The 17491-nt window shown below is 41.9% G+C and overlaps 1 protein-coding gene across 2 annotated transcripts; it reads left to right on the forward strand.

Annotated features, from left to right (window-relative positions):
- Positions 1–1386: 1386 nt before the first annotated feature.
- On the forward strand, positions 1387–12868 carry LOC129241301 (odorant receptor 67c-like). Of its 2 annotated transcripts, XM_054877551.1 has the most exons (5): positions 1387–2181; positions 4182–4383; positions 4454–4609; positions 4681–4741; positions 12279–12474. In XM_054877551.1, the coding sequence occupies exons 1-5, from the start codon at positions 1388–1390 to the stop codon at positions 12371–12373; spliced, it is 1308 nt and encodes a 435-aa protein (XP_054733526.1). In that variant the 5' UTR covers position 1387; the 3' UTR covers positions 12374–12474. The 2 variants fall into 2 exon arrangements, with proteins under 2 accessions (XP_054733526.1, XP_054733527.1); XM_054877552.1 differs by lacking the exons at positions 1387–2181; positions 4182–4383; positions 4454–4609; positions 4681–4741 and adding exons at positions 10653–11478; positions 12553–12708; positions 12780–12868 and having other exon boundaries at positions 12279–12480.
- Positions 12869–17491: the final 4623 nt, after the last annotated feature.

The following is a 17491-nucleotide window of genomic DNA, read 5'->3' on the forward strand; positions in this document are numbered from 1 at the left end:
ATAATTGAGTGGTATTGACAACCAGACGGTCGAGAATCTGTTAAGACTCGCTGGGCAAGGCACTACGTAGAGTGCGACCTGAAGACCGATTCTTTTTAAGATCTCTTGATAACTTCAAGGACCTGTTCTGATCTATATGGTATCAGCAAACGCTTTACTTAATAAGAAAATAGTTGTTTGTTATCTCGCAATATTTCATATTTAGTTCTCAAATGACCGCTCGCTCTTCAAACCGCCTTGAAATCATATTTAATTTTAACGCTGATACAATGTATTATCTTGAAATAGTCCACAACAATAATACAATTTTTTAATCTTCCTTGTGTTACTCATATAATTGTTTGCACGCGCCGAACTGTGGAGGTTTCCATGCACTACGACATGAGTCTCATTTGGAGCTAATTATTTGCAAAACAACTGACAGGTTTACATGCTTATATTGCAGAGGCGTAGTCTGGTGACTGCTAGGAGTAGGTGTTGAAACTGAAAATTCTGCTAATGGTTTGTTTGATTTTATTATTCGTAATTTGAAAGAAGTTGTACTCCCCTTTTAAGGGGAGTATATACGAAATTTTCAAATTTTTTCAATTTTATTTCGTTTGGCATGTGATGTCGGGCCTACAACCTTCCTAAGAATATTATAAATTGGAGATCTTGATACTTCTTCAATTTCTTGGCAAATTGTCAGCCACAACTTCAGCACTGCACATCGGCCTTCCACAGCACTTTTACTTTCTCGACACTCACTCGTGCGCTCAAAATATTCTCGTTTTCACTTTCTTTACCTCAGTGACGTCCGCAGTGCCAGATGAATCATTATATTGTTCTAGGTTATTCACTTCACTTTCAGATCGCTTCTCTTCACGAAATTGCGAACACTCTATTTTTTACCATAATAAAAGTGGTAAAAGCAAATGGCAATGTGATACTCTTATTTTCCAAAAATACAGACAAAAAGTGTAAAGAGGGCCATTTCACACGTCCCCTTAAACAAGGAACCTTATGAAGGTGAACTATTTAGAAACATTAAAAGCTTAATCAGCTCCTAAGAAGAAATGGTTAGTCTTACATCCTTGGAGAGAAAACAAGAGAGTGAGAACACAGATTTAAGGGTAATAAAAACCATGGAATAAAATTGAAAAATGTGGGATCTACTGGCGAAATGTACCTTAGGAAAACTTCGATGCCAATCAGTCTTTCTCTTACTTATGAAAAGGTAGTCAATATTAAAAATTTTACTGTTTGCTCACCTTTCGGCCGACGCCCATGTGCAGCTGCATATTTTTACTCCTCGGTTTTTCATTTATAAACCTTCTCCGGCAACTTCCTTCAAACAGTAGTCTTTTCATAATAATCCCGCTTGTGTTGTTCGTGCGTGTCTTCAGCAATGTCTGGAGCCTTCAAATCCGAAGAACCTGCAGCAACTATTCAAGACTTCGTCAAAGTACCACTCTATCTAATAAGTCTCAATGGCGTGAAACTTTTTAAATGGACATCGAACGAGCCAACAACCCGCAAACAAAAGATATTATTTCGCATGTGTTTCTGCATGGTATCTTTCAAAATCGTTGGCATGACGCTGTTCTTCTTGTTCGATGAATTGGAGAGCGCCTTGGATTACACTGCATTCATCATCTACTGGGGGTACACGCTCAACTCGTTAATGAAAGGTGGCACACTATGGCTTCGTCGACATGAACTGGAATCAATAGTCAAGGGTTTGTTGGCAAGGCATCCGAAAACGGCAAAGGAGCGCCAGGCCTACCGTGTCGTGGATTACTTTAAGAAAATAAGGATCTACAACATGTATCTGGCAATTTGGGATCTAGCCACCGCCTCATTTTTTAATTTACATCCTATCACCACATCGGTCATTGAGTACTTGTTTCGTGAGGACAAACAGCAAGAATTCAATTATAGATTTCCGTTCATTATGTGGTACTATTATGATGAGGAGCGACCAATTACTTATTTAATAACCTACTTTACACAAAGTTGTGGTTCATTATATATGACTTTTTTGTTTTTGGGTGGCGATTTGTTGCTCATAACTTTGGTACATTTGGTCAATATGCATTTCGAGTATTTGGGAAAATATATCGAGGAGTTTCAACCGACTGGAACTGATGAAGACATGAAAGTATTGGGACCAGTGCTGTCGTATCATCGTGAGATACTGGGGTAAATATAATAAATTTCTCGCACCAACTCAGTAACGACCTAACGTGTGAAAACCTGAACTATTCTGCGACAACCAATAGTGAAAAAGCGTAAAAAAGTGAAAAAATAGCAGTGTTGTACTTAGATGAAATACAAATAATATGGGATATTGTACTGAAAAGTTTAAGGGGTTAAATGTAACATATGGAATTCAATACAGTTCACATGACCATTGCGAGCACTTGACAGCGATCGATTCTTTGGCGCCTATGTTATACCCATATCGGTAGGCGTTTTGGCCATTTCGAGTTCGATAATGCTTCGAGTAGATTTGTGCGTAACCACGATTCCGTTTACTCAGATGTTGAACCCACTATGGGCATGGAACTTAAAATGAGATAAAATTTGTGCTAATAACAGTAGTACCATCACAGAAAATACCCAACCTCCGATAGCATTTTGCTATGAAAAAGCTTCGCAATGATGTAGTCGAAGAAAAAATAGTTTCATGCCTGGAAAAGGATCATATATAAATAGCAGCTACAGTTGCAAGTACGACATGAAGATGAACTGTTTCTGGACAGAACGACGACAAACGCAGCGACTTGAGTCAATCACTCCCAATAACATCAGATAGAAGATAAGGCAGTAGTTCTAAAATACTGCGCTATCAAAAATTTTCCGCTGTCGTAAAATCTCCACTATCGCTGGCGTAAAATATCAATACGACCACAAGGGAGGAACCTGGATGCAGATACCTGGTTGTGTTAATAGACATAAACCTTATAGCGGTCCCAGGGTGGAAATCAACCGAGGAGGAGGAATGTTATAGTGTTAGTGGGAACATGTCCCACGTACTACTTGTGCGGTGGAGCCTTTGATGACGTATAAGACATTTTGATTGTAACCTCCTAACAAAAAAAAGTACCTATATATGTATAAAGATGGTGATGTGCTTAAACGTGCGTTATAGATATACAGCATTATGTCTTCTTCTTCTATTTGATTCGCGCGATAGCCGCTTACGCGATTTTGGCCGAGCTTACCAAAGCGCCAGACATTTCTTTCTAGCGCTAATCCAAGTACTACTCCATCTGATCTTTCCTACGAAGAAGAGGCCTTTCTCTTCCTCTGCTACCACCAGCTAAGGCAGAGGCACCAGAGCCAAAGCGTCTATTCGGATGATATGAATTAGCTAGCGGAACCGCTGGATCTGAATTCGCCACGCTATGTCTATGCCGTCGTAAAGCTCATACAGCTCACTGTTCCATCGCCTATGATAGTCGCCGTTGCTAATGCGCAAAATCTTCCTACAAGTGACGCCTCGTCGGATTTTACCAACGTCCAAGCTTCTGCGATATATGATAGAATGGGCATGATGAGAGCCTTATAAAGTCTTAGTTTTGCTCGTCGACAGAATGCTCTACTACTCAATTGCCTAATTAGCCCAAATCATCATTTCTTGGCAACAGAGATTCTCCGCTGTATTTCAAGTTTCACATTGTTATATGTTTTAATGCTGCTTCCTAGATAAACGAAGCCTCTTACAATCACGAAACCATAACTTTCAACAGAGACGTGGATGCCGATACGCGAGTACGGCGATTGTTTGTTTGATGACAGAAGGTACTTCGTTTTACCCTCATTCTCCACCAGACCCATTCGCTTTGTTTCTTTATCTAGTTTGGAAAAGGCAGACCTAGGTGATTGTTAAGACCGCCAACAATTGTACGTTCTTATACTTGTAAAAAATTGTTCCTAAGCGATGAAACTCTGCGGCTCGCACGATCTTTTCCAGCATCAGCTTAAAGTAGTCACACGACAGCGAGTCACCCTGTCTGAAACCGTGTTTGGTACCACACGGCTCGGAGATCTCCTTCTCAATTCTAACGGCGTTGCTGGTATTCAGGAACATAATTCAGCTTAGTCGTGTTAGTTCTGCGGGGATACTGAAATCCGGCATCGTAAAAAGCTCGTTACTTGCTAATCTTCACCTTTATTTTCTTTTCTTACATCTTCAGCTACGCCGAGAAAATCGATTCCGCTTTCAGCATATCCATTCTTCTCAACTATATCGGTTCATGTGTCGTACTTTGTCTCATCGGTCTGCAACTAGTGACTGGTACAGAGTTCGTGAGCATACTCAAATTCTTTGCTTTTCTTATCGCAACTATGGTTCACGTCTATTTTATCTCTTACTTCGGCAACAATCTTATCGACTTGGTAATAAGCGAAATAGTTAAGAAATATTGAGTTATATTTCTAAAACCATAAATTTCTGAACTTCTTAAAGAGCCTCGGTATAAGTGAAGCCTTTTACAATCATCCGTGGTACAATGCGAATTATAAGTACATGCGCATGTTGGTTCTACCCATAGCACGAGCACAGCGGTACGCCCATCTGACGGCTTGTCAGTTCTTCGAGATCTCAATGGATAGTTTCAAGTCGGTAAGTCGTGTCTTAAAACAATTATTTGTGTTTGTATGTAAATAAATTTAAATTTTATTTCTTCACCAAAGCTCTGTACCACTTCTTACCAATTCTTCACGCTCTTGAGAACCAGTTTGGAAGATGAAGAAGGTTAGACGTATGTAGAAAAATGTGCGCACCGTAGTGACTTAGGAATCTGGAACGGTAGTTTCTAGCTTTTATCTATGTATTAAAATATTGTATTTGCATTTCGGTCCCACGCTTTTAAAAATAAATTATGTTATGTAGTTAACACCAGTATGAATCTATGGAATAACTCGGAGTAAAGTATCGTATCACAACTGGAATGATACTTCCTAACTCCAACTGTGCCAGAATGTAGACGAAAACCCGGTGATGACTGCAAACTTGTTATGGCCAAGGCCACAGGAGGTACAGGACAGGCACCAACTTGCCCCATTGTTTAACAAAAGGTGGTACAGACACTATTCCCAGAATAAACATACAACCGAACCCGACCCTCGAGCCGAACATAGTGTAATGATCAATGAGGCAGAGGCGGTTTTGACAAAGGAGAGTTTCGACAATGCTAAGGCACCAGTACGTGACGGCATCTCGAATAAAGCACTGATGAGCGCTATCAAGTGAAACGCAAAGCTGTTTGCAGAACACTTCACCAAGTGCATAAATGAAGGCGTATTTCCGGAAGTATGGAAGACGCAAGACTGGTCCAACTTGAGAAGTCAAATAAACCAGCGATTGGCCCACGCTCATATCGGCTACTCTACATGATAGATACTATGTATAAAATCTTGGAATAGCGAATCTGCACTCGCCTGGAGGAGGATCGGGAGAAAGTGCTGGCTGATTTATAGGGAACATCATTCGGCTTCCGAAAAGGTCGTTCAACCGTGATCCCGTTGAGGAAAGTGACAAGCATTGCGATCAATGCCTTTGAAGGTGACAGGTGGATACATGGTGGCAAAAAATAGTGTGCGGATGTCAAGAATGCTTTCAACTCAGCATACTGGCCTCAAACCATGCAGGTTCTGGAGGATAAAATGACGCCGGCATACTTGCTATGGGTCATAATAAGTTATCCGTCGGAAAAAGTACGATTCAGAAGAAGGTCCTAGAAGATATGAAGGGATAGGCGGAGTGCCTCAGGGATCTGTACTGAGCCCTATCCTATGGAATGTCCCATGTGATGGGGTACTGCGACTCCCGAGAGAAGTTCAAATAATTGGATAAGCAGACGACATTGCGTTGACGATAGTTGCCAAAGCGATTCTTCAGATTAAGAAATGGCTATCGGCGGCTACACTTCAGTTAACAGAACAAAAAACGGAAGCTGTACTTACCACGAGCAAAAACTGGTTAGAAACGACCGCAATAAACATTGATGGACATAACGCCACAGCACAAGCGACACTAAGATATCTTGGTGTTATGATCGATGCTCTACCAAGCTTCAAGGAACACATTAAAAAAGCATTGGAAAGGCAGCCATGGTGACGGCGGTACTTTCAAGGATTGTGGCCAACACTCGTGGTTCCAGGCAGAACAGGAGAGCGCTCCTGGCTAAAGTTACGCAATCCTTACTTATGTATGCAACACGCAAATGAGAAAAAGCCCTAGTGCAGAAAACGTACGCGAAGAAACCGTAAATAATGTCGAGGAATTCGAATTACCTGTGCTTTTAAGGCAGTGTCGTATGAAGCGGTTTGTGTCATTTCGGGCATCACCTCCACTAGATATAATAGCCTCCAACTGGACAGAGTGTACGACAAAGCTAAAAGCCTAAACGACTAACGGCGGAAGAGCGCAAGGAGGAGAGACAGGGGAACATAAATGAGTAGCAAAATCGCTGGGACCTAGCGACAAAAGGGAGGTGTACACATAAACTCATCAGAAGCGTACAGGCAAGGGTTGACAGAAGACATGGTGCTACGAATTACTACCTGGCACAATTCCTGACGGGACATGGCTGCTACAGAGAGTATCTTTAAAGACTCTGCCACGACTAACTACACAGCAGACTGCTTGTTCTGCAGCAGTTGTAGTGAGGGCGCGTAATATATTTTCTTCTCCTGCCCGAGATATGTATCGGAAAGAGCGTCGATCGAAGAAATAATAAAAAAGGTAACATTGTAAATTATATGCTGCAATCGAAGTTGGTGTGGGCCAAGATAAAGGAATGTTCGGCGAATGCGCTACCTTAGCCGCGGAAAAAGGAATGGCAACACAGTGAAGAAAAAAGACAAACAAGTGAAAAGTAGACAGAAACAAATATGAAAAACCATTCTGGCCAGCTTGGCCCTGCAAAGCAATACGTAAACGGTGGTACCGCGCAGCAAACTAAAGTATCAGAGGTCAGAGTTAAGGGCTTAGTACGTAGGTGTACTGCTTTGCAAGTCAAGTTTTGTAAGATAAAACTAACGGGGCGTGGCCCCGAATGAGGTGTACAGTTAGAGAATAGTATGAGTCATGCATACTGTCTCTGTTTATGGTATCTTTGAAAGATTCCCCGTTGGCCATGCCCCGTCAGGAACTGTGTCAGGTAGAAATCCGTTTCGCCATGTCTTCGCTCGATCGATGTCTGAACGCAGATAAGTCTGTGCGTCAACCTTTCTTTTGTCACTAAGTCCCTGTGATTTTGCCACTCATCCATGCTCCTCTGACTTTCTTCTTTGCGCTCATCAGTCTTAAGGTGTCTCTCTGGGCTTTTGGCTTTGTCAAATACCTGTATCCTGTCCAGTTCAAAAGCCATTATATTCGGCGGTATAATGCCCAATATGGCATTCACCGCTTCATATGAAACCGTTCTGAAAGCACAGGCAACTCGAATGGCGTTTAGCCTCGAAACTATTCCCATCTTCTTGGTGTACCATTTCTGCATCAGGGCTTTTCCCATATGGGTGTTGCATACATAGATGGGAACTGGCTAACTTTAGTCAGAAACGCTCTCCTGCTCTGCCTTGGACTACCAATGGTATGCATAATTCTTGCTAGCGCTGCCGTCACCATGCCGTTATAACTACTGCCTCCGTTTTCTGTCCTGCTGGGTGAAGTTCCTTTGCCGACAACCATTCTTTGACCTCGCCGTTGCTTCGCTGCAGATGGTCTGCATGTGAGAGATTTTCTTGGCAACTATCGTCACCGCAATGCCATCGGCGTAACCAATTATTTGCCTTTCTTTTGACATTGGGAGTCACAATACACCATCGTAAAGCACGTTCCATAGTATCGTGCCCAGTACGGAACCCTGCGGTACTCCCCCGTCACCACGAAGCTTTTAGGCTCTTCGTCTGTATCGTACAGCAGTAGTCTTTGCGACAGGTAACTGTGTATAATACGCAGTAAGTATCCCTACGTACATCCACCCTTCACCTTCAATTGCCGTACTCGCAATGTTCGTCACCTTCTTAACCACTTCGATAGTTAAGCGATGCTTTGTGAAGCCGAACTGGTTTTCTGATTGCGGAGATGTGTGCAGTTGTTCGCGTGCACTAAACAGCAGGAATATCTGAACTATTTGTGCTTGGAAAAGTTGTTTTATTGGAACAAGCATCCATTATGCAAGACTAATTCTGCAATGCTGAACTTAAACTTTGATTTAGATACAACATAGACATAACTATAATTATTCATAGGTAGCCCGATAATGTCAATTATACCTACCTCGGTACGAGTCATATAACGATACACCATCACAACTCCATTGCCATGTTTTACTATTGGTGCCAAATTAGTTATTTCCTTCCTCACAGTATACCAGATTATCATGTTTTGCATTTTTCCCGTGTCAATTAGCTTAGGCGGCATTTCTGATCTAAACTTCTAGGCAGCGAAACCTGCTGATTTATAATTCTTGTTAACTAATTGGACTATGGATTTAATCTCATTTACCATTTCAACGAATTCGCGTACTTCAAAACGGTGTAGGGTGGCTCATATAGCGTTCTTTTTAAGTCCCATATTATTTTACCAATGTCATTTCCTTTAGCCTGGAAATCATGGCAAAAAGTGATTATCTCATCTACGATCTACGAGCTACGTTAGTAAATATGAAATAAATGTAATTTTCAAACTACTTTGAAAATGAATGCTGTGTACCTCAGATTATGCGTGGCCCAAATAAGGCACCCACTGCCCCTGTTGGAGGCAAATTTGTGTAACAAGTTCGTGTGACTGCCATGCGTGTGGATAAGAGGGATATTGAGAACAAGACGCTCGAGAATTTGTTAGGAAGACTGATTCTCCATAGGATCAAGGGTCTTTTCTGATCTACGTGGTATCAACCGAGTTAACCTAGCCTATACTCACACAGTGCCGTTTTTTATCTAACTCTACAACCAATAGCCTGTTGTATAGTCAACTGTCACATTCAGCTATCAAAATAAAGTTTAACTTCAATGCTAACTCAATGCATTTTCTTGAAATTCTCCACAATAATAATATAATTATTTAATTTTCTTCGCATTACTCAAATAATTATTTGCAAGCGACCAACTGTCGAGGTTTCCATGCAATACGAAATGAGCTTCATTTGGAACTAATTATTTGCAGCACAACTGACAGGTTTACATGCTTATATTGCAGAGGCGTAGTCTGGTGGTTTATACGATGTATCTTTTCTGCTGATATATTTTTTTTTTATTTCAATATTTTCAGCTTTTGTAGAAACCGGGACTGTCATTTGAAAGAAATTGCACTCCCATTTTAATGCAAATTCATTAGTGAATATTTGACCTATTTTACAGTATTGCTGGTCAACCATTTCTCTTCTTAATTGGCGCGATAACCGCTTAAGCGATATTGGCCGAGCTTAACAAAACGAGCCCATCGTTTCTTTCTCGTGCTCACCGGCGCCAGTTGGACACATCAAGTGACGCCAAGTCCTTCTACACCAGAACTTTCCAACGCAGAGGAGGCCTTCCTCTTCGTCTGCTACAACCAGCTGGTACTACAACGAATAATTTCAAAACCGGAGAGATTGTATCCACTCGGACGACATGACCCACTCACTGGATCTTTATTCGCTGCGCTATGTCTATGTCGTGGTAATGCTCGTACAGCTCTTCGCTCCATCGCCTACGATATTTGCCGTCACCAAGGTGCAACGGTCCAAAAATCTTACGCAAAATCTTTCACTCTAATACTCCAAGGGACGCTTCATCGGATGTTGAGAGCCTTATTAAGTGTTAATGTTATTGTTCGAGAGAGGAATGTTCCAGGTGCTCACAGAAGGAATCTTGACGACGTAGACTCTCTCCAACAACAAATCCAACACCGAAAGATCCTAAGTTTTCCTTGCCTTGCCCTATCCATCGCATCTCTTGAATGGCAGCCTTTACTCTTAGGAGGGCATGAACCAGCTGGGCAGAAGCAGCTTCCCTATTAAGAGACCGACATTCTGGGTGCATGTTCTTAGTTCATTTGCGGGGGTCGTTATCTGTATGGGAAGCTATCATCCGAGGCTATTTTCGTGTTTTGATTGGGGTGGGATTTTTACGTGCCGGCTCCCACACCCAACACACAACCAGCTATTCTAGGAGGCTTCACCTTCTCATATTGCCCGCTCTCCAACGGATGTTCGGAAGCTACCCAGAGGATATTTGGGCTAAGCCCGGAAGTTGTGAGCTACTTGGACCAACGTAGAAGAATTGTCCTCACTTGGGGGCAGTGAGTGGCAATCACTGACTTTCCTCACTTACGCGGATTTCACATTCACAAGCTTTAAAAGCTTAATCAGCTCCAAAGAAGAGATTCTAAGTCTTACATCCTTGGGGAAAACAATACACTATGTAGGGTGACTTCAGGATTTTAAGCGATTATAAAAACTATGGAATAAAAATGAAAATGTGGGATGTGTGGCGAAGTTTACTTTAGGAAAACACCGATGCCATTTAGCCTTTGCCTTAGACAAATATTAAAACAATTACTTTTTGCTCACCTCTCGGCCGACGCCCATGTGCATCTGCATATTTTTACTCCTCGGTTATTCATTTATAAACCTTCTCCGGCAACTTCCTTCAAACAGTAGTCTTTTCATAATAATCCCGCTTGCGCTGTTCTTGCGTGTCTTCAGCAATGTCTGGAGCTTTCAAATCCGAAGAACCTGCAGCAACTATTCAGGACTTCGTCAAAATACCACTCTATCTAATAAGTCTCAATGGCGTGAAACTTTTTAAATGGACACCTAATGAGCCAACAACCCGTCAACAAAAGATATTATTTCGCACGTGTTTCTCCATGGTGTCTTTCAATGTCGTTAGCATGACGCTGTTCTTCTTGTTCGATGAATTGGAGAGTGCCTTAGATTACACTGCATTCATCATCTACTGGGGGTACATGCTCAACTCGTTGATGAAAGGTGGTACACTATGGCTTGGCCGTCGTGAACTGGAATCAATAGTCAAGGGTTTGTTAGCAAGGCATCCAAAAACGGCAAAGGAGCGCCAAGCCTACCGTGTCGTGGAGTATTTTAAGAAAATAAGGATCTACAACATGTATCTGGCAATTTGGGATCTAGCCACCGCCTCATTTTTTAATTTACATCCCATCACCACATCGATCATTGAGTACTTGTGGCGTGAGGACAAACAGCAAGAATTCAATTATAGATTTCCGTTCATTATGTGGTACTATTTTGATGAGGAGCGACCGATTCCTTATTTTATAACCTACTTTATACAAAGTTGTGGTTCATTATATATGACTTTTTTGTTTTTGGGTGGCGATTTGTTGCTCATAACTTTGGTACATTTGGTCAATATGCATTTCGAGTATTTGGGAAAATATATCGAAGAGTTTCAACCGACTGGAACTGATGAAGATATGAAAATGTTGGGACCAGTGCTGTCGTATCATCGCGAAATATTGGGGTAAATATAATAAATATAATAAATTTCTCGCACCAACTCAGTAATGACCTAACGAGTGAAACCTTGAGCTACTCTGCCACAACCAATAGTGCGAAAATCAGACTGGTCGAATTCGGATTCCAAACCGACTGTGGAAAACTCCAATTGAGATAAAATTAGTTCTGATGGCAGACGAGTTTTGACAGAGAACTCCAAGCCTCCGAGTGCATTTCTGTTATGAAAAAGCTTTCCAACTATTTGCAGTAGGTACTATAAAACAATGCTGAGCTGATCTAACGATATTGAGTTGTTGGCATAAGCCGCTAACGTTGAATTGAATAGGTCGGCTGCATCATCATGGCAGATGGTGGAGCGCGTTGGTGGAAGCGAAGAATGGCTGGTCTCTAACACCATCACACAGAGGCCAGAATATTCTGGCCAAACACCACCGCACAGAGGCTAGAATATTCTGGTCAAACACCACCAACACTGAGGAGATTAACGAACTAGGAAGCCATTCTTAGTTAAATCAAACGTAAACAGTGGCGATCGATAGGTCACACACTGAGAAAACCACCAGATAGCATCACAAGGAAGGCACTTTACTGGAACCCGCAAGGGAGCAGAGGTCGCAGTCGACAAAAAAGCACTGGGAGAAGGTCTATGCTACACGAACTAGCAAATGCCGACATGGGATGGTGCAAAATCAATAGCTCAGGCCAACATCTTTATGTTTCGCTAATCCGCCACAAACTATAGCTTTATCGCATTATAAAGCTCTTTACTTTCTAGTATTTCATCACTTTTTCATATATTTTCAGCTATTCCGAGAAAATCGATTCCGCTTTCAGCATATCCATTCTTCTCAACTATATCGGTTCATGTGTCGTACTTTGCCTCATCGGTCTGCAACTAGTGACTGGTACAGAGTTCGTGAGCATACTCAAATTCTTTACTTTTCTTATTGCAACTATGGTTCACGTCTATTTAATCTCTTACTTCGGCAACAATCTTATCGACTTGGTAATAAACGAAATAGTTTCGAAATATTTTAAGTTATATTTTTAAAACCATGAATTTCTGGACTTCTTAAAGAGCTTCGGTATAAGTGAAGCCTTTTACAATCATCCGTGGTACAATGCGAATTATAAGTACATGCGCATGTTGGTTCTGCCCATAGCACGAGCACAGCGGTACGCCCATCTGACGGCTTGCCAGTTCTTCGAGATCTCAATGGATAGTTTCAAGTCGGTAAGTCGTGTCTTAAAACAATTATTTGTGTTTGTATGTAAATAAATTTAAATTTTATTTCTTCACCAAAGCTCTGTACCACTTCTTACCAATTCTTCACGCTCTTGAGAACCAGTTTGGAAGATGAAGAAGGTTAGACGTATGTAGAAAAATGTGCGCACCGTAGTGATTAAGGAATCTGAAACGGTAGTTTCTAACTTTTATCTGTGTATTAAAGTATTGTATTTGCATTTCGGTCCACGCTTAAAAATAAATGTTACATATAATATGTAGTTAACACCAGTATGAATCTATGGAATAACTCGGAGTAAAATATCACAATTGGAATGGTACTTGACTCCTAACTCCAATGGAAGCTACACATTGAAAATCGGGTAAGGAAGGCTAGCATAGCTTTCTACTTCAGTATTTCTCTGAACTTCTTACAGAAGAACTTTCGCAAACTGGAGTTTGAGGGTCGTGCCAAGGCAGTATTTCCAAGTAGAATTGGAGCGAGGGGAAAATCTGTACCCCTCGTCTTCACTGACGGCTTCAAGATGGAAAAGGAAGTCGGGGCAGGGGTTTCTCTAAATCAGCCATTGTATCTATCTCCTTTAGACTAGCGAAAACTGCTACTGTTTTTCAGGCAGAAGTTTTTGCGATCTTGAAGGCATGCAAATTGCTTAGGGAATGCGGGAGCGAGTGAGATATTAACATGTTTTCCGATAGTCAAGCCACTATCAAGGCTCTGACGATGCCATGGTGCAGATCCTAACACGTCAACTCTTGTAAGGAGGATCTGGGTTCCAGGAAATAGGAACATAGAAGGAAATGAGATTGCTGGTGAACTTGCCATGAATGGGTCAACTGAATTGATCTCAGATTTCTCCTATATGATTGTCTTCTATATAATCAGCACCGGGGTGTCGTGACTGTTGTTAAAGGGGAATTGCACAACTTATTTTTCAGGATAGTGCAGACGATATGGAGGTCTATTTCTCCGTGCGTCATTTCGAAAACCATTTAGCACCACTACTTTGGACTCCACACAATTCAATTTACAAATTTGTGTCTATGTTTACCGGTCATTCGGAGATCGGAAAAGCTATGTTTACCATTTAATCCTCATTGCAGAAGCTGTGGGGACTTACTGTTGAGCACTTTCTTTGTGGCAACTAGGTGATTAATGTCACTGGGTAGTCCTTTCTTCGACAGCCTGTGATAGTGCTCCAACTTAAATCTCATCAATTTCCCCCATTAGGTCAAACGCTCTGGCTGGCTGTAGGTATCTGCCTGTTGGAGGTCTCATAATGGTATCAAAACGGCTCAGTAGTGCTACTTGGGGAGTGCCAACCATTTCACCTACCTTCGCTCCGAAATGTGGCCAATCTTTTCCATTTGGCTGCTGGTGAGTTCCAAAAATTATTCTGGGCTGAGGACCCAATTTCTCAGCTTGACTTAGAGGTTCAGGAATAACAGCAATTTCGACAAAAAACAGGTAAATCTTGTAGCCTTCAAGTTAACTCAATTCTAAGTTCTTAATTTATATTACTAGGTTCTAGCTGCAGTGCGATTTTTCGCAACTGCTTGTTGTCGACGACACGTACATATGTGAGCAATGCGGAATTTCGATCAACCAGTGAACCGTTAGTCGTAGCATACAAATGCAATCACCCGTTCTATGAGCAGTGTCCCCCCTGCCATTATAATGAACTTTGCGCATGAAAAGGAAGCCGTACGGAAAATGCAATATAAGGGCTGGAGGGACGCATCATGAAGAACTGTTACAAATCATGCTAGAGGAGAACCCGACTAGCACAAACGATGTTAGTACAGCCTGCAGTGCCGACATGTGCAGGAAAAGACGTAGCGCTTCCAGAAAGTCTGTGTACTGGTGGAACGAGGAGATCAGCACTCTAAAAAGCGAATGCAAAGAAGCGAGGCGCCTTTAACAAACATATTGTGGGTTGGCAGAACGTTACAGGCTCACCGGGAACTATAAAAAGAAGCCTACAGAATTAGATTTAAAGAACTGTGCCAGAATGTGGACGAAACCCCGTGGGGTGATGACTACAAACTTGTTACGGCCAAGGTCAAAGGAGGTAGAGGGCAGGCACCAACTTGGTACAGACACTATTCTCAGAACAAACATACAACCGAGCCCGACCTAATTCCTCGAACCGAAAGTAGTGTAATAATCAATGAGGCAGAGGCGGTTTCGACAACGCAGAGTTTCGGCAATGCTAAGGCACCAGTACTTCACGGCATTCCTAGTAAAGCTCTGATGAGCGCTATCAAGCGAAACGAAAAGCTATTTGCAGAACACTCCACCAAGTGCATAAATGAAGGCATATTTCCGGAAGTATGGAAGAAGCAAGACTGGTCCTACTTGGGAAACCAAATAAACCAGCGGGTGGTCCAAGCCTATGTCGGCTACTCTACATGATAGATACTATGGGCAAAATCTTGAAGTAATGAATCTACTCGAGCCTGGAGCAGGATCGGGAGAAAGTGCTGGCTGGATTATCGGAAACATCATTCGGCTTCCGGAAAGGTCGTTCAACCGTGAACGCGTTCAGGAAAGTGACAAGCATTGCGATCAAGGCCTTTGAGGGTGGCAAAAAATACTGTGCGGATGTCAAAAATCCTTTCAACTCAGCATACTGGCCACACATCATGCAGGCTCTGGAGGAGAAAATGACGCCGGCATACTTGCTACGGGTCATAATAAGTTATCCGTCAGAAAGACTACGATACAAAAGAAGGTCCTAGGAGATACGCAGGAATATAAAATAAATAAACTGTGGAATATAAAATAAATATAATTTTCAAACTACTTTGAAAATGAATGCTGTGTACCTCAGATTATGCGTGGCCCAAATAAGGCACCCACTGCCCCTGTTGGAGGCAAATTTGTGTAACAAGTTCGTGTGACTGCCATGCGTGTGGATAAGAGGGATATTGAGAACAAGACGCTCGAGAATTTGTTAGGAAGACTGATTCTCCATAGGATCAAGGGTCTTTTCTGATCTACGTGGTATCAACCGAGTTAACCTAGCCTATACTCACACAGTGCCGTTTTTTATCTAACTCTACAACCAATAGCCTGTTGTATAGTCAACTGTCACATTCAGCTATCAAAATAAAGTTTAACTTCAATGCTAACTCAATGCATTTTCTTGAAATTCTCCACAATAATAATATAATTATTTAATTTTCTTCGCATTACTCAAATAATTATTTGCAAGCGACCAACTGTCGAGGTTTCCATGCAATACGAAATGAGCTTCATTTGGAACTAATTATTTGCAGCACAACTGACAGGTTTACATGCTTATATTGCAGAGGCGTAGTCTGGTGGTTTATACGATGTATCTTTTCTGCTGATATATTTTTTTTTTATTTCAATATTTTCAGCTTTTGTAGAAACCGGGACTGTCATTTGAAAGAAATTGCACTCCCATTTTAATGCAAATTCATTAGTGAATATTTGACCTATTTTACAGTATTGCTGGTCAACCATTTCTCTTCTTAATTGGCGCGATAACCGCTTAAGCGATATTGGCCGAGCTTAACAAAACGAGCCCATCGTTTCTTTCTCGTGCTCACCGGCGCCAGTTGGACACATCAAGTGACGCCAAGTCCTTCTACACCAGAACTTTCCAACGCAGAGGAGGCCTTCCTCTTCGTCTGCTACAACCAGCTGGTACTACAACGAATAATTTCAAAACCGGAGAGATTGTATCCACTCGGACGACATGACCCACTCACTGGATCTTTATTCGCTGCGCTATGTCTATGTCGTGGTAATGCTCGTACAGCTCTTCGCTCCATCGCCTACGATATTTGCCGTCACCAAGGTGCAACGGTCCAAAAATCTTACGCAAAATCTTTCACTCTAATACTCCAAGGGACGCTTCATCGGATGTTGAGAGCCTTATTAAGTGTTAATGTTATTGTTCGAGAGAGGAATGTTCCAGGTGCTCACAGAAGGAATCTTGACGACGTAGACTCTCTCCAACAACAAATCCAACACCGAAAGATCCTAAGTTTTCCTTGCCTTGCCCTATCCATCGCATCTCTTGAATGGCAGCCTTTACTCTTAGGAGGGCATGAACCAGCTGGGCAGAAGCAGCTTCCCTATTAAGAGACCGACATTCTGGGTGCATGTTCTTAGTTCATTTGCGGGGGTCGTTATCTGTATGGGAAGCTATCATCCGAGGCTATTTTCGTGTTTTGATTGGGGTGGGATTTTTACGTGCCGGCTCCCACACCCAACACACAACCAGCTATTCTAGGAGGCTTCACCTTCTCATATTGCCCGCTCTCCAACGGATGTTCGGAAGCTACCCAGAGGATATTTGGGCTAAGCCCGGAAGTTGTGAGCTACTTGGACCAACGTAGAAGAATTGTCCTCACTTGGGGGCAGTGAGTGGCAATCACTGACTTTCCTCACTTACGCGGATTTCACATTCACAAGCTTTAAAAGCTTAATCAGCTCCAAAGAAGAGATTCTAAGTCTTACATCCTTGGGGAAAACAATACACTATGTAGGGTGACTTCAGGATTTTAAGCGATTATAAAAACTATGGAATAAAAATGAAAATGTGGGATGTGTGGCGAAGCTTACTTTAGGAAAACACCGATGCCATTTAGCCTTTGCCTTAGACAAATATTAAAACAATTACTTTTTGCTCACCTCTCGGCCGACGCCCATGTGCATCTGCATATTTTTACTCCTCGGTTATTCATTTATAAACCTTCTCCGGCAACTTCCTTCAAACAGTAGTCTTTTCATAATAAT

Source organism: Anastrepha obliqua, chromosome 3 (genome assembly GCF_027943255.1).
Source record: "Anastrepha obliqua isolate idAnaObli1 chromosome 3, idAnaObli1_1.0, whole genome shotgun sequence".
NCBI lineage: Eukaryota > Metazoa > Arthropoda > Insecta > Diptera > Tephritidae > Anastrepha > Anastrepha obliqua.